General features: G+C 37.5%; 1 protein-coding gene across 2 annotated transcripts in view; it reads right to left on the bottom strand.

Annotated features, from left to right (window-relative positions):
- Positions 1 to 9987: 9987 nt before the first annotated feature.
- ino80 (INO80 complex ATPase subunit) overlaps positions 9988 to 23809 on the bottom strand; it is an 88972-nt gene continuing 75150 nt past the window's right edge. Inside the window, exons 28-36 of one of the 2 annotated variants that reach the window (XM_062968160.1) lie at positions 23415 to 23509; positions 21197 to 21269; positions 19570 to 19728; positions 18481 to 18583; positions 17612 to 17700; positions 17180 to 17332; positions 14748 to 14907; positions 12529 to 12735; positions 9988 to 11950 (exon numbers count right to left, since the gene is read on the bottom strand). In XM_062968160.1, coding sequence (XP_062824230.1) covers positions 11745 to 11950; positions 12529 to 12735; positions 14748 to 14907; positions 17180 to 17332; positions 17612 to 17700; positions 18481 to 18583; positions 19570 to 19728; positions 21197 to 21269; positions 23415 to 23509 — 1245 coding nt within the window. In that variant the 3' untranslated portion in view covers positions 9988 to 11744. Of the gene's footprint in view, positions 11951 to 12528; positions 12736 to 14747; positions 14908 to 17179; positions 17336 to 17611; positions 17701 to 18480; positions 18584 to 19569; positions 19729 to 21196; positions 21270 to 23414; positions 23510 to 23809 lie in introns of both variants that reach the window. The other variant, XM_062968159.1, reaches the window with a different exon arrangement.

The raw sequence follows: 23809 nt of genomic DNA, 5'->3' as shown, positions 1-23809 counted from the left end.
GGAACATCTTAAATTAAACATGGAGATTTTAAGACAGGGAAATGAGCAGACAAGAGAGCAAATCACACAAATTAATAGCAAACTCGGGCTGATAGAGAATAAAGTGGAAGAATGCCAAGAAAAGTTTAAGGAGGCAGCAGCGGAGATCAGAAGACAAAAAGGTGAATTAATCATTCTGAGAGACATTAATAGAAAACTTCTAGATAAAGTTGCTGACCTCGAGGACAGATCCCGAAGAGCCAATCTGCGTTTGAGAGCAGCAGGAGAGAGTCTTCAGATAAAGGAGAATCTGAAGGGAGTTATAACTGAATGGCTTACAACAAATGCTCAAGTCCCATCGCAGGAAATCGAGAGGATATATTGGGCTTTCAGAGGAGGCAGGAAACCCAAGGATATTTTGATACGGTTCACAAGGGAGGCTGAAAGGGACATTGTTTATCGAAAATTGAGGAAAATGAAGAACCTGACCTTGGCTGGCAGTAAAGTAAGGCCACTCCTGGATTTATCTTCAGAGACATTGGGAAAGAGAGCAGAAATGAGGGAAATTACAGGAACTTTGGAAAGGAAAGGACAACGTTATACCTGGGCTTTTCCAGCCACCCTAATTGTATATAAAGACAATAAATTATATAAAGCTTCCGACTTGGAAAGTGGGAGGAAAATGCTTAAACAGTTAAAACTGGATACAGACGGAAAAGAAACAGACGGTCTGGAGGAGGAATCAGATAAGACCAAGGACAAGCCGACTGGACAAGAAGCATCGAGGGAGCTGGAGACTGCAGAGAGAGGCGGACCAACAGAGACAGACTTACTTCAGAGTCTATTTGCAATGGGAGATCCAAAGGACAGGGAAGAAAAGAGAACTTTAAGGAATTTGAAGGACCTGGATTTAGAACAAATTAAATCTATAGAAAAACAATTAAGAGATCTTAAAAAACAGAAAATTAGAGAGGAGAATAGAAGAACTGAAACGAGATCTTGTACAGAGACTTAAGAATGAACAGCCTAACATTTGTGGAATAATGAAATTTGGACAAATGGGGTTAAAGGGGTAAAAGAAGATGCAGGAGGGGAGAGCAGTGGATGGCAACGCAGTCACCGGTGGGAGGGAGTCTGGGAATGGAAGAGAACAAAGGGAAAACTCTTTCAGGTCTCCCTCTGATGGGAGGAGGGAGAGGTCTGGACTCTGGGGGGCATGGGGGAGGATGGGAAGACAAGCAGACAGGGGAAAGAAACTACAGGAGGGTAAATGCAAATAATACCTGGTTATGGGTGAAGTAGTAATAATGTCTCATAATGTTAATGGTTTATCAACTCCACAAAGAAGGGCAAAAGTTATGAAAATGGTAAAGGATTATAAAGTTGGCATTCTGCTTTTACAAGAATGTCATAAGAGAAAGGACCATACTCCATTATTTAACGATAGGATTTGGGGACAGATGTATGAATCGAGAGGTTCAAATAGAGCACGGGGTGTGGCAATTTTAATTAAAAATACAATAGACTTCCAAGTGGAAATGGTAAAAAGGGATTCAGATGGGAGATGGGTAATGATTAAAGGGAAAATTGAAAAAATTAGAATCACTTTAGTGGGTATATATGCACCAAACAAAAATCAAAAAAAGTATTTAAAAAAGCTATTTGGGGAAATTGATACGTTTGCACAAGAAGTGTATTGTGCAGGAGATTTTAACCTGGAATTGGTAACAACAAGGCAAAATAGTAATAGAAAGTTAAATATAAGGGAATACAATATGAATGATTTATTAGAAGGGGAACCAGAGAATAATAGATGGACATATTATTCGGGAAGACATGACATATATAGCAAAATAGATTATATTCTGGGGAAAAATACAAACCAATCAGTGATTCTAGAGGCAAAAACACTTCCAATACATTTATCGGATCATGCACCATTAAGAGTAAAAGTAAAATTAGAAATAGAAAGAAAAGAAAGAACCTGGAGATATAACACAGTTTTAAACAGTAGAGAGGAAGAATATGAAACAATTAGGAAAGAACTAAATAAGTATTTCGAGACCAATGCCAATGGACAAGTAACTAAAGATATAATTTGGGATGCAAGTAAGGCAGTGATAAGGGGTCACTGTATAAGTTTAGAGGTAAATCTTAGAAGGAGATGGAGGAAGGAACAGGATAAGAGAATAAAAGAAATAGAAACCCTGCAAGACAAACATAAAAGGACTAAGGATAGACAGATTTGGAGAGAGCTAAAGGAGAAAAAAAAACCAATTAGAAGCATTTGAGGAAAGGAATATAATAAATAAATATCTATGCGTTAAAAGCTATTCCCAAAGTTGGAATATAAAATCAATGAAGAGGATGGCTTACTATTTGAAAAAGAAAAAAGAAAAAACATGGATAAAGAGATTGAAAGACGAAAATGGGAAAGAACAAGAGGAGCAAAGTAAGATTAGGGAGATAATGGCAAAATATTATAAAGATCTATATAAGGAAGAGAGGGTAATGCAAGGGAACTTAAATATCAGAGAAAAAATTGCAGAGGAAGACAGAGAGTTATTAAACCAACCAATAACGCAAGAGGAAACAATAAGGGCAATTAAAGGGTTAAAGGGAGGCAAGTCACCAGGGCCAGATGGATTTCCAGCAGAATATTATAAAGCATTTATGGAAGAGTTGGCACCACACCTAACAGAGTTGTTCAATGAAATATACACTAAGCAAAAAGTCCCCCTAACATGGAAAGTATCAGAAATTATAACTATACCCAAAAAGGGGAGAGATTTAACACAACCAGGGTCATACAGACCCATTAGTCTATGCAATCAAGATTATAAAATATTTACAAAAATTTTAGCAAAAAAGATTGGAAACAATAATGCCAAAAATAATCAATGAGGATCAATATGGATTTGTGAAGGGAAGAAAAATTGGGGATCCAATAAAAATGTAGTAATTGCAATGAATCATGCAAATTCGAATAAGAAAAAATGGGAATTCTCAAATTGGATGTTTACAAAGCATTTGATAAAGTCAATCACAATTATCTGTTAAGATTATGTCAACAGTTGAATATGGGGGAAAACTTTTGCAAAACACTGCAACAATTGTACAGCAACTGTAAAGCAAAAATAAGGGTGAATAATGGAAGGACAGGAGAGATACCAATTTTAAATGGTACAAAACAAGGTTGTCCATTATCCCCCACTTTATTTGTAATAGCGATAGAAATGCTAGCTGAAAGTATCAGGAATAGCACCAATTGGACAGGGTACAAAATAGAAAAGGAAGGAGGACAAAAGGAAGAAATAAGGCTTAATTTCTTTGCCGATGATGCAATGATTATTACAAGTCAACCGTTAATTATGGTAAAAGATATTATTAAAAAACTGGAAGAATTTAAAAATATATCAGGACTATTCGTTAATATTAAAAAGTCAGAGATACTATGTCTTAATACCCCACCAAGGGAACAACTGGAGATTAGGAAAATATCAGGGTTAAGATTAGGATTAAAGAAGCTGAAATACTTAGGAGTATGGATATATAAAAACCCAAAGAGTATAGTCAAGGGGAATTATAAACAAAAATGGAAGGTAATAGAGAAACAGTTTAAGAATTGGGAAGGGAAAACATTAACAAGAGTGGACAGAATAAGGGCACTAAAAATGTTTATAATACCAAAATTGACATATTTATTTCAAACATTACCGAACACAGTAGATAGGAAGACACTAAAGACATGGGACAGGAGAATAAGAAAATGGACAGTCGGAGGAAAAAGGCCCAGAATAAGGGACAAATGGTTAAATGCAAAAGAGGAAGAGGGAGGCTGGGGGATTCCAAGTTTAGAAGTCTATCACGATGCGTTTCAAATCCAAAGATTATTGGAAATACAGTATACTAAAAAAATGGGCAAATATGGAGAAGATAATAAATAATACTAAAGAAAAAGAAATAATATTTAGGGAATGGAGTAGGAGAGAAGAAGCAGAATTTAAGGAACCTTTTAAAGGAACAATAAACGTGTGGAAAAAAAGAAAGAAAAAGCTAAGTCCAGGCAATGAGAATAAGATGGCAACTATATGGCAAATTAATTACAATAACAACGAAATTATAGGCAGAACATTGAGATCAATTGAAAGTAGAGGGAAAAGGTTAGTGGAGGATTTGTATACAATAGATGGAGACCCTGTAGAACAAAAAGAAATTCAGAATTGGATAGGATCAGGGAATTGGATTCAAAGCTGGGCTATAAGACAGGAAATTTTTAGATTGAGAGAAAAAATTAGAGAACAGGACAGTCCATTTGAGAAGGTGATTAGGAAATGTTTGAGAGAGGGAAAAGAAGGTGGCAGGAGATCTGTATAAACAAATTATAACGGTAAAAGAAGAAATAGTAGAGGAAATTTTCCAAACATGGAGAATGGACATGGAAATTGAGAGGGAAGATATACAAAGGGAAATAAGTAATATAGCAAAAGAAAAGTACAATGTATTAAGGGAAGCAAGAAGGAAAATGTTACAAAAATGGTATAGAACTCCTGCACAACTTTCACGGTTTTTACCAGGAATGAAAGATAGGTGTTGGCACGGTTGTGAACAAAGAGGGGTGTTTAATCATATGATATGGGAGTGCGATCGGGTGCAAGAATACTGGAGAATGATTGAAGGAGAAATCAATAGAATGCTAAATCTACAAATAATAATAGTTAATAGAAATGTACTACATGCAAGGATAACAGAAGTGAAGAATATACAAAAAGAAAAATGATTGACAAATTAATAGCATGTGCACAAATTGTTTTAGTGAGCGGTTGGAAAGATAAAACAAAATGGACTCTGACGAATTGGTATAAGTATATAGTTGATATGTTAAATGTAGAAATCACAAATTGCAAATGGAATAATATAGATAAAATTGAAAATATTGCAATAATCAAGGGGATGTGGGAACCAGTTAAGAACTATTTAGAGAATGTACTAAGATGTGGAGTGGAAAAATTAAGATTGAGATTGATATTTCAAATGTAACTTCTGTAGTTTGTTGTATAAAGTGTATGTACAAGGAGGGGAGGGTGGGAGGGGGATAAAATGACAAAACAACAATAAAAAATAAATAAATAAAAATAAAAAAAGAATATGAAAAGGTGGCATCAAAGCAGCATGGTTCTATTTGATTACGGATAAAAGTTATGATCCCATTCATGACAGCCTACTTACAATTGCAGGTGTCTTGCCTTACTAATAAGGTCTGCTTTAAGTCCCAATATTCCACCTTATGTTCAAAGAGTGAGACCAAAGTTTGCAATCTTCTCCCTCACCCCTCTCCCCAACAGTACTATAACATTCCATTACATATAGGTAAGGTAAAGGTTTCCCCTGACATTAAGTCCAGTCGTGTCTGACTCTGGGGGTTGGTGCTCATCTCCATTTCTAAGCCAAAGAGCTGGCGTTGTCCGTAGACACTTCCAAGGTCATGTGGCCGGCATGACTGCATGGAGCGCCATTACCTTCCCGCCAGAGTGGTACCTATTGATCTACTCACATTTCCATGTTTTTGAACTGCTAGGTTGGCAGAAGTTGGAGCCAACAGTGGGCGCTCACTTCGTTCCCCGGATTTGAACCTACTACCTTTCAGTCTGCAAGTTTAGCAGCTCAGCGCTTTAACACACTGCGCCACTGGGGGCTCCCTCCATTGCATATAAGGACTGGTAAATTACGTTGCCAGGTAGCACTTTCATTACTCAGAAACAAGCTATGTTGCAAGATACAAAAATCAACAAAGTAAATAACTTAAACAAATGAACACAGTAAATATAATAGAATGCAATAGAAACCATTTCACTTCATTTTGGTCCTGTGGCTTTTTATGGTGATCCTACTGAATAGAGTGGCCATTTACAAAATTTACCAAAAAAAGTCTTGTTATTTACAACAGAACTGAATGTAGATAGATGGATATTATGTAGGTAGATAAGTAGCAAGCAAGCCCACTACCTCTTTTTAAAGCAATGCTTGCAGAACAGTCCTAGGCTACATTCAGTGAGGCTTACTTCCCAGGAAAGTGGGCATAAGATTCCAGCTGCCTTTCCTCAAATGGATTGAAAGTTAAGTAAAAGTTATTGTGCATTAAAAATGGCATCAACTACTTTTGGAATTGGGGGCTTTGCTATATAAAAATGAAGCTTTTTGCCAAAAAATAAAGCAGTCAAATAGAAATATAGTTATGAATGAAATCTAAGTTCCTAAGGAATGTTTTCTTTTTCCATAAGTAATCTATAATTCTTACTTTCTGTAGCTTCTGCTGCATCTCCCCCCTCCAGTAAAGTTTGTAGCAGAATTTCACAACCATTCCTCTCATGCAATTAAGCAATTATTTTGCAGAGAGTGGGGAGAGAAGCATTAAAATTAAACAAAGCCCAAAGTCTTATTTTAACAGATATTGCTCATAGTGTCTCTAACACATACACCACTTCATACCCTTCAATGTTTCATAGATGAAAAATGGAACATATGTGGTCAAGCAACATCAGAGGGCGGTCAAGACAGCAAAAGTTATTCATGAGAAAGAACACACAAACTAGGGTTGGATCTATGCTACCATATAATCCAGATTATCAAATCAAATAACCTAGATTATCTGCTTTGAACTGGACTATATAAGTCCACACTTCCATACAATCCAGTTCAAAGCAAATAATCTGGATTTTATTTGGCAGTATAGATGGGGCTTAGGAAAGACTGTAGTAAATGCCTTTCCCTGGGTCTACTGGGAAGAGTCAAGACTCTGCCCCTCCTCTTATCCTACTGAAATAACAAAGTGAAAACTACTCTCGCATTTTGAACTCATTTTGAAGTAGTCAAAATAAATTGAGGACATTGCAGGAAAGTGGGAGTAAGGGAAAGAAACAGAAATTTTTGAAGGAAGTGTAAAAAGGGAACAGAGGATTGCTCAGGATTTCCCCAACCAAATTAGGATAGATGGGAGACATGCCACTTTTCTCACTCAGCATCTTAAAAAGCACCTCATCCTCCAACGTAGTTTCCACTTTTTTCTTCTCAAAAATCCCTTGCCAGTGCAGGGCTTGGATTCTTTGGCACCCCTCCTCCCACATTTCAGGCCATGGGGTTACTAAAGTTATTCCAAAATACTTTTTATTCCCAAGGTACACTTCTTTCCCAGTGAGCACTACGGATGACCATAGCTTTTCCTTGCTCCACCCAAAAAAGAGGATTAAATTACTCTCTTCTTACTTGTCAAAAGAGAGTAATTATTGCATCATATATAGAAACCCAAGGACTCACTGGAATAGTATTACAGTAGAGTCTCACTTATCCAACACTCGCTTATCCAACGTTCTGGATTATCCAACGCATTTTTGTAGTCAATGTTTTCAATGCATTGTAATATTTTGGTGCTAAATTCGTAAATACAGTAATTACTACATAGCATTACCACGTATTGAACAACTTTTTCTGTCAAATTTGTTGTATAACATGATGTTTTGGTGCTTAATTTGTAAAATCATAACCTAATTTGGTGTTTAATAGGCTTCTCCTTAACCTCTCCTTATTATCCAACATATTCGCTTATCCAACGTTCTGCCGGCCCGTTTATGTTGGATAAGTGAGACTCTACTGTATTAATACTGAGAACAATATAGTGCTGCCCTGTTTTTAAAAACAAACAAATGGGATAAGGTTCCACAGCATTAGACAGGCGTTTAGAGAAGGTATTTCATGGAGTGTTTCTTATCACACAAGCTTCATATCCTTAAAATCCCTCTTCCACTGCCTTGGGCAAGAGGCAAGATATAAAGTAACTGACTAAACATATAGGAACCCTGTTCTGTTTTTCAGCTGCCAACTTTAATTACTATCAAAGTGGGGAAAGTCAATTGAAAGCATGTTGTATCAGAAAGTAAGCAGAGATCAGAGAATGTTCAACATAATCTAGGAGGCACAGGAAGTGCTCACTAAATTAAAGCTAAGGGATTAAAAGATTTGCGAGATAAAACTATTTAAAAATCTTATTTAGTGTTTAGGCGAATGGGAGATAAAGAGCCTCAAACCACTGAATAGCTTATAAGGAAGGACAACAACTGAAAAGGATCCAGGATTTGAAAATAGTTGAAGGGGAAGTTGAAGTTTATTGCCCTGGACTTCCGAGTCCCTAAGGGCCCTTCCACACAGCCATACAACCCAGAATATCAAGACAGAAAATCCTACAATATCTGTTTTGAACTGGGTTATCTGAGTCCACACTGCCATATATTTCAGTTCAAAGCAGAAAATGTGGGATTTTATTCAGTTGTGCGGAAGGGGCGTAAGTAAGATATTTAGGCAAACAGATTCTTAGGTTCCTCAGTAACTTCCACAAAGCTGTCTTTCTTACACTATAACCTATTCCTGAGCAAACTGGATCTTTCTGAGCTGGGAAAAGACATACATGACTGAAAATAGTATCCAGAAATTTGTATTTAACAACCTAAACCAGTCAACCCACTTATGCATGTGAGCTATCACACTATAGCACTTCCTTGGAATTCAGTAAAAAAAATCCTCTTACAAAAGAGAAATTGGTATTTTTCCCCATTTCTGATCCTGACAAAAAAAAATTAAGAGATTGTGCTGTAATCCCTGTCTGGCACAGCACTAGAATACCCATGTGCTGTTCAGAAGTCACTGAAGTTCACATTAGCATGTGAGCATCTTTTACTTCACTTCATCTTTTTCATGCTCCAATGCTAAAGAGATACAGGTGCATCTTTGGCTCTTTGTTTTTCAAAGGCTTTCTTAATCAGATATTAAAAAAACTTTAAATACTGTTCTTTTAAAATTCTAAAGGAATGTATCATTGTTCTGGTATACATGCACTCTTTTGCAACATCAAATCTCACAAACTGATAAGGGAACTGTAATCACCAAATTTCTCTTTCAGCTTGCTTTGCTATGGAATTTAAACATTTCCAAACTCAGCTTGGCCTCATCATATTTCATATGGGTATTTTAGCAAGCAGTGAGCCTGCCACTTGCCCAAAAGCAGGTACACCTGGAAACACACCCTGCCATTATTTGCATGGAGCTCTAAAATTGCTCCTGAGGAGCAAATGTAACTTTTCCTAGTTCACCAACTTTGATTGTCTCATAGGTTCTATATTTAAGCCCAGTCTCTTGTCATAGACACTACACTAGAAAAACCATGTTGCTTGGCAAAGGTAGAAGACAATAGGAAAAGAGGAAGACTGTATTACAGAAGAATCAACTCCATCAAGGAAGCCATGGCCCTGGATCTGCAGGATCTGAGCAGAGCTGTTGATGGTAAGGAGAGTTAGAGCCCTCTCATTCACAAGGTTACCATGAGTCCAAGTTGACTTGATGGCAGTTAACTACAACAAATGGGATGATACAGAAACATACCCCCACCCCAGAATCAGAGGCAGAATACCTTTATATATTTGGTTAGTTAAGAAAATATGTGAGTATGCTATAAAATTCAGGTATTGCTTCCTAGCGGCAACTGAATAGCCACTTTGCGAAAAAGAATGCTAGATTATCTGATTCCCACTCCCTTTCCTCATCCTCACTTGTACATTTCATTGCTGTTAAAATGGGAAAAAATCTCATCCTGAAACATCACCACATGTATAGGGGAAAAGGAAGTACAGTTGCCCTTCCACATTTGCAGTTCTGACTTCTGCGGATTTTATTATTCATGGTTTGATAAAAAAAAATGTTATCTCTAGGAAACTCTAGGTCCTCCAATGCGATTCTATGGTCAGCATGAAATCACTACTTTAACATATAGAAAGCAGAGATCAAGCTATCAGAAAAACAGGAGAATACTCGTGAGATGCATTACTGATGACTTGGCAAATCTGTAAACTTCTTGATACTTTCCCCACATATATACGTTTGCAAGAGAAGCACTTCAGAAAAAAAACACTTGTTTCAAGATCTCATCACAGTCCCTATGGAAACAATAAACCAGAGTCTGAATTTACATAAAATTATCTCACTCCATTTTATTTAAGATTCATTTCTCCAGTTAGTAAAAGAAAGATGTGTCTCTTTTTATACATATATACAAGTTCAGTTATAAAAATAGACAGCACATTCAAAGAGGAAAAAAAGGCTTGGCATTTTTTTTTCTGATTCCCTCTAAACACTGTATATACACATGTGAATCTGAGGGAGATGGGGGTAAAATCTTCATGATTTAAATTAAATATCCCCTCTCCACCCAATTATTCCCTCCAAATCTGTATTTTTTATTTTTTAAAAATCAATCTAACTGAACTTATTTCTGCTATTTTTAGGTGTGCAAATTAGAGGCAGAGTCAACAGGAAGCACTTCTCTACACTGTGGGATGCCAGGAAAGGTGCATGAGACTGAAAAGTCCTTTGCTGCCTTAGCTAAGACCTTCATCTCGACACCTGGTTCTCCCTTGAAAGATGAGAATGCCCAGAAAGAATATCCACTTAACGTCAATGCGAAAGCAGGAGAACTGCCTTCCTCCTTCATCTCAGTGCAATGCAGACAAAATTGATATATATCATGCCAAAGCAGAGGGTTCTTGTGCATTCAGTGGAGAATCACAACAAAGAGTTGCACTAAGGGCATTACTGCTTTCAAACAACTTTTTCTAGATTTGCAGAACAGTGATAAGAGTGCCAGACCATCACAGTGCAGCAATCCTAGCCTACTAGTTATAGATCCAGCTGACAAATGAGACTTACTAAACATAAGAATATAGTGAATGGATGGGTTGGAATGAAAGACACTGTGGAAATAGTGTTGCTCCATCTTTTCAAACATGGCAAATTGTGGTACCTGAAACATTACCAGAGAGGCTTTCTATGGCACAATGAGATGAAAAGTGGTGACATTTCCCCCTTTTCAGAACTCTCTTGTTGAAAGATCAGACAAAATGGCTTTATCTTAAAGGCTTAACATTTCCATGTATGTCAGATGGAAAGAGTGTACTTAAAACCCAGCGCTATGATAGTAAATGCAGCAGAACCTGGTACTATGATGTTAAAACCTTCCTCCACTCTCAATGCAGAAACAGTAATGCCATTCGGAAAGCCCAAATCTGTCCTACTTTTGTTTAACCAAGCAAAGAGTACTTTAAGACGTTCAGAAGCATGATACAGACAAAAAGGTTTTTCCTAGGACACAGTGCAAAACTCTCTCCCTTCCACTCAAATCTATTCTTCATGGTATTCCACCATTCACACATATTAGAACCAAGAAGTTATTTTTCCACAGCTCCCTCAAAAAAGGCGCACTGACCAAAAGGTTCCTCCAAATCAGCAGGTGATCTCCAAAGTTAAGATGCTGATCTCACTATAAGAATGGAATTGAATTCCACAAGAAACCTGAAAAGACAAGGGGAGAGGGTGCTGGTGCGGATATGAACAAGGGAGAGATCTTGTAGCCAATCTCACGTGGAAGCCGGATCTTCTTCCCGCATGATTTGTAGGAATGCCAGAAATAAACTTAATGGAAAAGTTCAGCTCAAGCATCCCAAGTCTCTGTTGCTTCTCCTCACAAATCTGCAAAGGTAGTAAACCTGGGCTACACATGAAAGTGCACACAAAACACCTCTTGCCCCAGTAGTGCAGGAAAGCTTCTCTTCACACCCACCATAAGGGATGGAAACAAGGCATCATCTGTATATCCTTTTGCTGGTAAGTGTAGGCTGCTCAGGAAGCCAATATGAACTTGCACAGGTTCCAGGGATTCAGAATTACTATCGCCCACCTGAGATGTGGGCTCCTTTATATTGTTTTCGGATTGAGGCTTCTGGTGCCAAGGAACCTGTCAGGTTTAAGGTTCTGGAGGATCCACAAACACTGTTGCCTTTGCTCAAGGGAGAAGAGGTGCTTGATGATCCAAAGTCTGCAAGTCCTGCAGGTCGGATAACTGGAGTCTGGAGAGGGCTGCCTGAAGACATACCTAGTGACAATGAAAGCAAATGTTTCCTCAATAGGACATACCTAATAGATGTTTTAAAACTATACACAGAATTAAAATTATGGGACAAGTATTAACTTGAGTGACAACTTCAGGTTTTTTATTGAAGAAAAAAATCTATTCTGAAATTTAAGCAAAGAAAGTCAAGACATGAAAAACAATGTTGGAGTCTACACATTTTTGTGGGCGTGACAGATCCTTTTTTCACCAACAAAGGCTGCATTTTTGCATGTTGTAACAAGGCTTAAGATGGTCAAACTAATTCAGGAAGAAAAAAAAACTTAAAACGATTTATCTCCCACAAAGTCAATGCATTACAAACATATGTCTAATGACAACTGTACAGAAAAGTACAAAAATGAACACAAGTTCTATCTAATTCAGGGGTCCTCAAACTTTTAAATCTGCCAAGCCCTTTTTGAAGGAAGACGTTTCTCGTGGAGCCCCAAAGAAATTTTTGGACACAGGGAACACATTGCATTTTAAAATGTGACAGATGGGTCGGGCTAGCTTAGGACCTGTAATCTAAACATGCAGTGCATTTCATATCAAACACGTACCTTTGGATACATTATACCCATATGCTGCATATGCTGCGGCAGATGCGGCGGCTGCTCCTGCTTTAGCACCTGCCATGGCAGCTGCGCTTCCTGCTGTAGATTTTCGGCTCCGACCCTTCCCTGTGCTTTTTGAGGCACTTTTGGGGCGACCTCGGTTTCGACCTGATTGACCTCTCCCTGTGACAGGCATATCTTGTATTGAAATTCCTTAATGAAATGAATAAAGAAAGCAGACGTGGAAATATTTAGTGATATATCACAAATGGGATCTCTAAAATTAAATATATTTCAGTAATGAACACAATTTGTTTTTTTTCTATACACACTACATTTGATCTAGCCAAAAGTCAAAGAAGAAATATTTTTCTTCATTATAATCCCATAAGTCTTCACACTCCAGGTATCTCATTCTTAGGACAAATAGATATCATATATATTTGTGTACACGTTAATCTCATATATAAGTCAAGGGCATGAATACGGTGAGGGTAAAAGGGGCCTGGAACAAACAAATCTTTCCTTCTACTTTCAAAAATGCATAGAGGAAACATATTTAAGTAGAGCTAAAGAGACTGATAGGATCTGTTTATCTGAAAGGATTACAATGTGTGTATGTTATATAAATTGCATTGCTGATTTTAAAATCCCTACATCTATACAAATACAGATAGGGAAAGTGATATAAAAAGAGGAAAAAGAATGAGAATGCAGCATGAAAAAGGGGAATGGAAGAGAACACCAATCTAAGCAACCTGACTCTATTATTGACCTAGCATAAAGAGGCGAAGGTGAGAAGGTCCTCAGTCTGGCGATGTGTGGAACCAGAGCTCCCACCCAATTTCCCCCTTCTTTGTCCAAGCAGAAGAAAGAAAGGCAGCCCTCCCTTCTTCCTCACTTTCTTTTTCAGATCCAGCTGCATTTAACAACAATGCGGGGAGTCTAAAAAATGCAACTTGGATTCAAGTGATTGCCTATAGATAGAGACTCTATAAGCCTTTGCAAAACTTGCAGGGAGATTGCCAAATCTTGCAAGGTTTACACAGTAAGTCCCTACTGAAAATAGCCATCACCATTCCACTTTACCTCAAGCTTCCAAAAATGTTCAGGAACAAGAGATCAATGAGCTAATGCCGTATTAGTCATTTTTATTTGAAACTGACCCATGGATAAATTGGCTTAATTTGGGGGAGAGGTCAATTTTTTTTTACTTATACAAGAGTACATATAGTACATACTGTTTGAGGTTTTGATAGAGAAAAAGTTATATTGTAAGTGTAACTCTATCCCCCCCCCCCACCACACACACACACACACACACACACTTTGGATAACATAGGGATTGGCAATACAGCTTCAGTGGAGACACCTTTTTCTCATGATAACTCTTTCAGGACTGAATTTCCCTTCCTAGGATAAATTTCTCTTACTTCCTGTTATCTCATCCCCATTCTTAACTATGAGTCATTTGTAAGTCGGATGTTTGAAACTTGGGACTGCCTGTATTGCAGAGCTGATAAACTGACCCTCAAACCAGTGCTATTCAGCAGTTTGGTTACATATATGAACCCATACTACTGGAAAATGATTGCTCTTTTTAATACTGTTTTTAGAAACATTTTCCACTCTAAGATAGAATGGAATAAGATAATTACAATTTGCCTGGAATCTCAACATGGCACCTTGGGGAGATGAGCAAAGAACAAGAAATATCTCTCCTGCCTATCATTTCAATAGTCCCTCCTGCTAGAGACCCAATAAAGACACCAAGAACTGAAAGAGCTGTAGATGTTAACTCAAAATATATTTCCTATCTTTTGTGTCTCTAGGAATAAATACGGCAATACCCTTATCACTCCAAGGCTGCAGCATTTATATTGTGCTAGGTTAGCATTATTACTAATGTGGAGCTGAAGATGAGAAAGACAGTGCCATGTCTAAAGTCATTCCGTAAGTTAATGGATGAGTTGAGATTTGAACAAAGGACCATCTACATCAGAGCTCACATTGTCGATCACATGCTCTCCCAAAAACCTATTTAAAAGCAAATGGACTAGGCACACAGTAAATAGTTAAACACATCAGAGTGCATTAATCTAACAGTTATAAAGGTGATGTTATCTTCTAGACTTCCTCTTCCCTGGACCTTAGGTAAAGACCACATTCATTAGAATAGCAGAAGAACAGAAGTCATGCTATGTTGCCTTAGGATAAATACCCACCATTCACGTTGTCAGAGACCGACCCAGTGATGGAAGCAGGAGAATTTGTAGCTCTTGACTGAGGCGCTGAAGATGCTGGATCATCTACAATCACCAGCATGTCATTACTGCTCTCATCAGGAGGGATGGAGCCCATATGCAACTCACTGTTGATGGAAATCTAGACCATATAAAATTACATGAATAAGTGCACTGTGCTGGAGATAAGTACACTGTGATGTAACTAACTCTAACAGGGCAACAGAAATGAAACAGTCCAATGTTCTCATCCATGGGGGACGCCAGGCAGAATTGCCAAAATAAATTCCTTTTCTCTCTCTTTGCATTCAGTATAAATTTGTTTGTCTTGATTGAATGCATTGTCAATCCTAGGCACTGGTAATCCAGAGACATCTCTCTTTTGCTCAACTGATGAAGAACAAGTTATTACACAGGGCCCTTCCACACAGGCCCTATATCCCAGGATCTGATCCCAGGTTTTCTGCTTTGAACTGGATTATATGAGTCTGTATTACCAGATAATCTGGTAAACCTGGGATTAGAAACTGGGATATAGGGCCTGACTGAAAGGGCCCTCACGTGGAAAAAAGTAACTTATAATTAAGAGTAGGTAAAGATAAAGGTTTTCCCCTGACGTTAAGTCCAGTCATGACCGACTCTGGGGGTTGGTGCTCATCTCCATTTCTAAGCTGAAGAGCCGGCATTGTCCGTAGACACCTTCAAGGTCATGCGGCCGGCATGACTGCATGGAGCGCCGTTACCTTCCCGCCGGAGTGGTACCTCACATTTGCATGTTTTCGAACTGCAGGAGCTGGAGCTAACAGCGGGTGCTCATTCTGCTCCCGGGATTTGAACCTGGAACCTTTTGGTCCGCAAGTTCAGCAGCTCAGCGCTTTAACACACTGTGCCACCAGTAGTAAACAGCAAATGTATGAGAAAGAGAAAACTTTAGCAAGTAGTCTACCCCAGCTTTTAATGCTACCTCAGAGACAGGATAAGGTTGCATTCCTTGATCACTGCTTTTATCATTAGTTAATCTAAATTAGAGAAGACAGATGGACTCTTTAAGCCTTCTCAAATGTCAGAGTAGATCCTTCCCATGAGTGGAGTAAGCCCCTGGTTTCTCTTCCACACTGAACCAGCTGTGAAAAAAAATCATTTGATAATCATGGATTGCTTTAGAGACAACAGAAGGTTTGGAAATTATGGCTGTTTTTTCAAAGGTTAAGAACCCCTGTGTTTAAATAAAAGTGCACATATCCACTTTTAGTTGCTCAAAAGCTGTCTTATTTCAGAGTGAGGAATTCAAAGTTCCTCCAGGAGACAGATGCTTTGTCTTGCTTAGCTCAATTAAGACTACAATAGAACTAAGATTGGTTAGTGGTAAATTTCTGCTTTCCTTTAACTGTGTATGTCCCTTCTCAGGGAGAAATACTACCACACTCAAAAACATAGGCAATTTCCCTCTCTTACACAATTCTTTGTGCATCAACTATTTTATTGATTAGCATTTTATTCTAATTGATTTGGTAACTTATCAAGGTAACAAGGCTCCATAATGGGTAAAACTCATTTATCAATTGAATGTTACGTAATATAACCACAAAAATGTAAGAAGCATTAACAATACAATATTCATTTTTATATCTATCCCCTGAAGCAGTAGTTCTCAACCTGTGAGTTCCCAGATGTTTTGGCCTTCAACTCCCAGAAATCCTAACAGCTGGTAAACTGGCTGAGATTTCTGGGAGTTATAGGCCAAAACATCTGGGGACCCACAGTTTGAGAACCACTGCCCTAGAGGTTTTGAGTGAGGAAAAAAGTGAGATCTCAGAGGGATAATATTGATTATTATTATTATTATTATTATTATTATTATTATTATTATTATCATCACTACTTTATATATTTATATCCTGCTTTCCCTCCAAGAATGGGACTTAAGATGGTTTACAAATGATTAAAGGCAGTATAGATTAGAAACACTGACAATCTTTACTTTACTGCAGGTTGCGCACATTGTAAATAAAGTGATAATGGGAAAAAACAACCTGGGAAATTAGGGATTCTGCCTTAGAAATAGTTGGCTACACAGATAATGCTTTGATGAGGTATCAAAGAGAAAAGAGAGCCCAAAGAAGTGCATTCTCACTTCTGGAACAGGATGGCACAGTGAAAACAGAAGGTAAAAGAATAAATTGAAATACTTGATAATTTCAGCTTATCAATAGTGAATTGTACTCTATTTTGTTCACAATGTAATATGATGCAGAAATAAGGTGTTCATAAAAACAGAACCTATGCCAGTTTCCTACAGATATGATGTGCAAGATCATCATCAAGTATGAGGTGCTGTTCCCCAACCCCACCCGTGCTTTCGTCTCACACGTGACATATGAAACAGCCCTATGGCGCTATAAAGAGAGCTTTACCTCACTGAAAGGGCTAGGCATGGCAGAGTCCACACTGACAAATGACTCATCCCCATCTGCTGAGAGGTTGGAGTTATCTGCCGATGGAACGAAAGGGATTACCAGGTTTGTGCCCTCTTTTCTTTTCCTGCCATCTAATTCATCTTCCTTTTTCTTCTGGAATCAGATAAAAGAAACCATTATCATAAGGTCCAAAAAAAATGGCAACACACAGTACAATACTATTAGCTGAAACCAATCTATCAGAAAGAAAGTAATATTTGCCTGATTTTTGACTTTCACCTTAGTTTGATGAAAACCAAGAAAGAAACCCTATCCAGATCTTGGAAAAATTACTTTTTGAATCACAATTCCTAAAATTCCCCACAAAGTATGACCAATGCCCACTGAGAATTATAATGGCACAAAGGAGCAGAAGGATGTTCAAAATACCTTCTCAGCATATTTCTCCCGTTTTCGTTTGCGCTCTTTCACACGATTTGTCTCCTCTTGTTGCCGTTTCTCCTCCTGACGTTGACGCACTACCAATTATACAATTAGAAATCTTTATCAGCTAACATACAAACTTTTGTGTACAATGTAATAGTTTAATCAAGTATTGTACGAGCACGATGCAGCTTCTTTAAGTCCATCATCCTCTCTTTCCATCTCCATTCCTCCCCTTTGTGGCTCATCCATTCTCTCAAAGAGACTGACATTATAATACAATAATTAAAATAATGTACACCCAGTTCAAAGGAAAAATGACATTTTAATTTGAGGTCTGAAATGTGAAACTCCTATTTTGGAGAGGTTCAACCATTACCAACAGAAAAAAACAAGAAAATTACTATTAACAGTCAAATTCTCCCAACTTGTTTTCAGCCTTCAGTTTAAAAGGTTTTTTTTTAAATCAAGAAATGCTCATTTTTGCTGTAAATTACGGCTCAACAATTACTATTAAGAGTACTGGCAGCCCTGGTCTCATTGGGAGGTGAGAAGGGTGTCATGCAGAAAAAATGCCTCAAATACATGAAATTTGAAGACTGGAGGAAGAACGTTTTCCGCCTCATTACTTCAAATCTTGACATTCATCACAGTCATTAATATTTTATTGTGTGACACATATAAACAAACTCAAAGTAAGATCACACTCTGCAATAACTAGCAGTAAAAACAGAGCTTAAATGCAAATTCCTCTGTCCCATCATCTGCCTCGTTTTGCAGAGGCAATTTTAAATAAAGCAGCAAATGGAAAGAGAGCCACACATTTGGAGCTGGTGATATCTTGGGCAATGGTAGGAACAGAGACTCAAACATACATTTTTTCTCAAGTTCTTCATCATCCAGAAGCAGACTAACCACCTCCTTGGGTTTTAAGGTGTCCGGTTTGAAATTGCCACCAGAAATCACCATTCTTTGTATCTAGATCAAAAGAAAAAAAAGGAAAAAAAAGAAAAAATCAGTTACAAAGACAAAAACAATGAAATGTGGGGATGAACTATTTTGTTATAGCAGTCAGGAGCAGACCAAGATACATTTTTCAAAATGGTTGATAGCTACGACCATTGAAATAGACATAATAAACTCTGTGAGACTAGTTTAGTCTTGTGCTTGGCAAATTCCTTTAGACTGAATGTTGAATAGACATTTTGCTATGTTGAAACCTTACTGTAAACATTTAATTCAAATATATACAAATTCAAATATGTGCATAGAACAAACTTGTGGATAGATTGGGTCCCAAATAAAAAGAAAGGGAGACAGCATGTTGGTAACACATTGTGAGATGGGGACAGGACACATTTAGGCCACTGAACTGAAACATATAGTTATTTTGGTTCTAAGAAGCACTCCACTGTGCATGAAGGTAGGCTTGTATACCAGCATTTAAGTGCCCAGCACAATTTAGCTAAAATGGAATAAGGCATAATCTGAAGGTGCATGATACAGCCCTTCTGCTGATGCTAAATACTTAGGCACAGTTTGTGTCCAGACAGGAGGCTAGTTGGGAACTCTATGTATGTCACCTTTTACTCCATGTTGGACAAAGCAAAGCTAAAAACATAGTAAAAAAAATTAATGATATGCATAAAAAGATTATTTCCCACCCTGGGACTAAATCCAATTCATCCTCCTTTTCTTTTGGAGCTTATCATGGCATTTAAATGCGTTGTAAGCCGCTTTGGATCCCATGCTAGGAGGAAGACTGGGTATACACTGAATAAATGAACAAAGAAACAAACCACTTGGTCACTATGTTATCAATAATATTTTCTTCACAATAAGATCAGTCTCTATGAAATTATGTTTCTACTCCTGGAAAGAAATGCAAGTTTTTTCAGTGGTCACTGTCCAATATCCTTTCTGTCCTTTTTGTATTTCATTATTCCACATTTTATTAATCTTACCTCGCTCTTCTCCTTAGCTCTCTGTAAAATGCGTTCCTCAATGGTGCCTTTACAGATCAACCGGTACACAGTCACTTGTTTTGTCTGACCCAGCCTATGTGCTCTGTCCATGGCCTGCTGATCCACTGTTGGATTCCAGTCACTATCGTAGAAAATTACCTGTCAGGGCATTTTTGAACAAAGTTACTAACACAAAGAACAAATATCTTACTATTCTCCACAAGTTATTCATGACCTGGAATATGTAGTGTAAGATATTTGTGTACACTCCCTGGATAATTTTGTGACTTGGGTAACTTCATTAGGTCCATTAATGGATTTTCATGGTGAAAGAGAGGCAGGAAGCCAGAAAGAACCAGTTCGGTTGTTGCTGAATCCAAGCCGTGTAAGACATATATTTTATTGTTTGATTTTAGAATGCACTTTGTTCAGAAGAAGTTGTCACAAATATAATGTAATAATTCTTTTAAAAAGTGACAACAAAGGTATAATTCACTGCTTAGAATGAGGGAAAGACAGTACTTACCCAAAGGCAATTAGAATAGTTAATTTACTCTAATTGCCTTGGAGTAAGTAGGAAGAAAGAGAGAGAGAACAAACAGTCATGACACTGGAGTGATCTCAGTTCTTGGAACAGAAAGACCATTAAAATATTATTGCACCTGCTCAGTCTATTCCTTGGATTGGAAGAGATATTTGCAAAACACCAACTCCAACATTAATCCTGCCTAGAACAGACCCATCAAAAATCAACTGGAGTTAGATTAATTGTATCTTATTCATTCCAATGGTTCTACTTTCAGAGAGATTATTTAGCTTGGGGTTGGGAATGCACATTTTTTGAGATGTTGTTGGACTGCATCATCCATCAACCCTAGACAACACTGGCAATTATGAGGACTGCTGGGTGTTGCAACTCAACAGTTGGGAGGACTGTATGATTCCATCACTGACTTAGTCTAAGAAGTTCAACAGAAAATATTTCTTTAATAAAAAACATATAATGCTGATTCTGCTTCTCCAAGAGGAACAGCTGAGAAATACAATATAAGATAAGGCCCAGGCTGTGGCGCAGGCTGGAGAGCAAGCCAGCTGCAACCAGCTGCAATGAATCACTCTGACCAGGAGGTCATGAGTTTGAGGCCCGTTCGGAGCCTGTGTTTGTCTTGTCTTTGTTCTATGTTAAAAGGCATTGAATGTTTGCCTATATGTGTAATGTGATCCGCCCTGAGTCCCCTTCAGGGTGAGAAGGGCGAAATATAAATGCTGTAAATAAAAAAATAAAAAAATAAGATGCAGCCACAAGAAAGCATAGATAATTAATATTTGCATTTTAGTAATTCTGCACTGCAGGTAAATCTCAGACATAAATACCTGCAGGGTTAATTTCAGCAGTTTGGGCCTGCATCCAAATGCTAGTCCCAATAGAAAAGATCAATTGAATCAATGGGAATTAACAACTCAATACTTATGTAAGCATTAATTCAATAGGCTCACTGTAATCAGAATTAGCACATGCATTAGGCCTTTGTGGAATTGTTCAAAGAGCATACATCCTGTTTTAGTGCCTGTTCATTTCTATCTTACAGTATCAAGATTACATTTTCAAACCAAGATGTTTACTTACGGTATCAGCAGCTGTAAGATTAATGCCTAAACCACCCGCTCTTGTGCTTAACAAGAAGACAAAGATATCATTCCTACAGAGACAGAGAAAGAAGCACCACCATTTCAATTGTGTTGCTATGAAAATACAGTAGTCCCTCACTTATCCAACACTCGCTTATCCAATGTTCTGGATTATCCAACGCATTTTTGTAGTCAATGTTTTCAATACATCGTGATATTTTGGTGCTAAATTCATAAATACAATAATTACTACATAGCATTACTATGTATTGAAATACTTTTTCTGTCAAATTTGTTGTATAACATAATGTTTTGGTGCTTAATTTGTAAAATCATAACCTAATTTGATGTTTAATAGGCCTTTCCTTAATCTCTCCTTATTATCCAACATATTCACTTATCCAACATTCTGCCGGCCCGTTTACGTTGGATAAGTGAGACTCTATTGTACTACACATAACCATCAGGTTGTTAAACACAAGCAGCATTTTAATACTGATGCAATATTTTTGGTTGGCTTTTAACTGTTGTGAATAAATGTCATTTATTAATTGCTAAATGTTCTCAAAATGCTATTTATACAAGGCTGGATACAGACCAAGGGTGCATCTAGTTTGTAGAATTAGTTCAGTTTGACACCACTGTAACTGTCATGACTCAATGATGGAATCATGGGAGTTTGCCATGTAGTGCTGATGCCACAACAAATTACAACTCACAGGATTCCATAGCATTGAATCAATGCAACTAAACTGAAGTATAGATGCACCCTCAGACTGCTTTCCTAAATACACTAAATAATATACCTCATTCATTGCAGTGGAGTCTACTTCCAGATAAACATGCTCAGGGACATAAGAATACTTGGAACAATCTGCCTCCCCCCCCCCCCCCCACACACACTATCTACTGCTGCTGGATGAGAAGTGATAGCGGTTGCTGTAAAGAGCCATGATACAAGAAACTGCCTGCGACACTTGACATTACAAGGGCTAAGCCTCCTGATTTGGCAGCGACTCTGAGACACCCATTCAAAGCTCCCGACGGGCCCCAGGAAGTGACAGCAGTATTCCTTGGCAAAATGTACATATGTGTGCTCAGAAAGCACCATGTGGTCTTTCAACTATCATTTTTCTCACCAGGAATTGAGTCAGGTATAGGGGATTAGAGAGATCTTTCTAGAGATTTCAGTCTTCACTCTTTGCTCTCTCAATCCTTGGCTGCAAACGCCTGGAGGACTGGTAGACCTAATCAGTGTTATTTGCAGTATATGCAACTGAGACTACATAATTTAAAAAGCACTGGAAAGCTTATCTATACATTTCTGGTCTATACCGTACTTTCTCTGCATTACTTTCCATTAGAGAATATTTTGCATCAGATAAATTTGTATGAGACCGACTTGCAGGCCTGGTCTGTATAGACAATATCCTTCAGATATGCATCTTAAAATACAGATAAGATTAATGACAAAGTAGGCCTAATCATATTGTATACTCTTAATTGCATGGGTTTTTTTTGGGGGGGGGGGGGAGTGACATTTGTGAAAGAGCAATGATACAGTGTGGAAATTCAGTACCAGTAAGGTACTGCAGTAAGGTGGTATGTTCACTGCAGAAATATCAAGTAATGTCCCATAATACTGAAAATACAAGATATTTTGTTCCAGAGGGTGGCAATACCAGGAAGTGAGATCAGATGAGAAAAAAATCCTGTAGCATTCTAACTTCCTTCATTCATGACTTTACGAAATAACACTAGCCTTATATGATTTAATTTTCAAAAACTGGGAACTTATTAAGATATTGTAAATAAATCTCTTCTCCATACAGTTTGTTTTTCTGAAAACCATAACTATTTGGTCACCAAACACTATCAGCATTAAGTGAGTTTTCAATGCAGGGCTTTACTTTATCTTTACTGAAGATTTTAAAATGCCTTTACATCATTTTAAATTAATGCTAATAATGAATGTTTTAATAATATTTAATCATGTTAACATTTTAATTATAAAGAGGGTTGTTTAGCTCTATTTTGTTTTAATCTATGTTGCCAATCATCCTGAGTTGCACATTGGAAGAAAGACAATACTTATATTTTATAGGTTATGATAAAGGATAGATTCTTTTGCAGAAATGAAAGTTGCTTATCTAGCAGTCTGGGGATTCTTTTCTCAATACGCTAGTATTATAGCAAAAATAAAATAAACCATATACCTGTTCTGAAAGTCAGCTACCATATCCCTTCTTTCAGAAATTTTTGATGAGCCGTCTAGCCTCATATATGTATGTTTCCTGTAAACCATGTACTCCTAAGAGCATAAAAAACCAGAACAAAACTATTCATATTTCAAATTGCATCTTTAAACAAATTTATATTCATTATCGAACATCAGGATTTCAAACATGTAGCTCTTAATGCTACATGAGGATTATAAGTTTAAAAATAAATGAAAAAACTTTTTGTTAATACAATACAATTCTGCCAAAGCCTACTTTCTCTAAACATGCTGATATTATAGAAAAAGGATACTTAGAGGACAAAACTGGATTATTATACATAGTTTGTAAATAACCAAGCATAAGTATTTCAAATAATTAAGTATATAAAT

The sequence above is a fragment of the Anolis carolinensis genome, chromosome 1 (assembly GCF_035594765.1).
Source record: "Anolis carolinensis isolate JA03-04 chromosome 1, rAnoCar3.1.pri, whole genome shotgun sequence".
Lineage (NCBI taxonomy): Eukaryota > Metazoa > Chordata > Lepidosauria > Squamata > Dactyloidae > Anolis > Anolis carolinensis.
The sequence above is the reverse complement of the archived record's forward strand: the minus strand, read 5'-3'. Positions and strand labels throughout refer to the sequence as shown.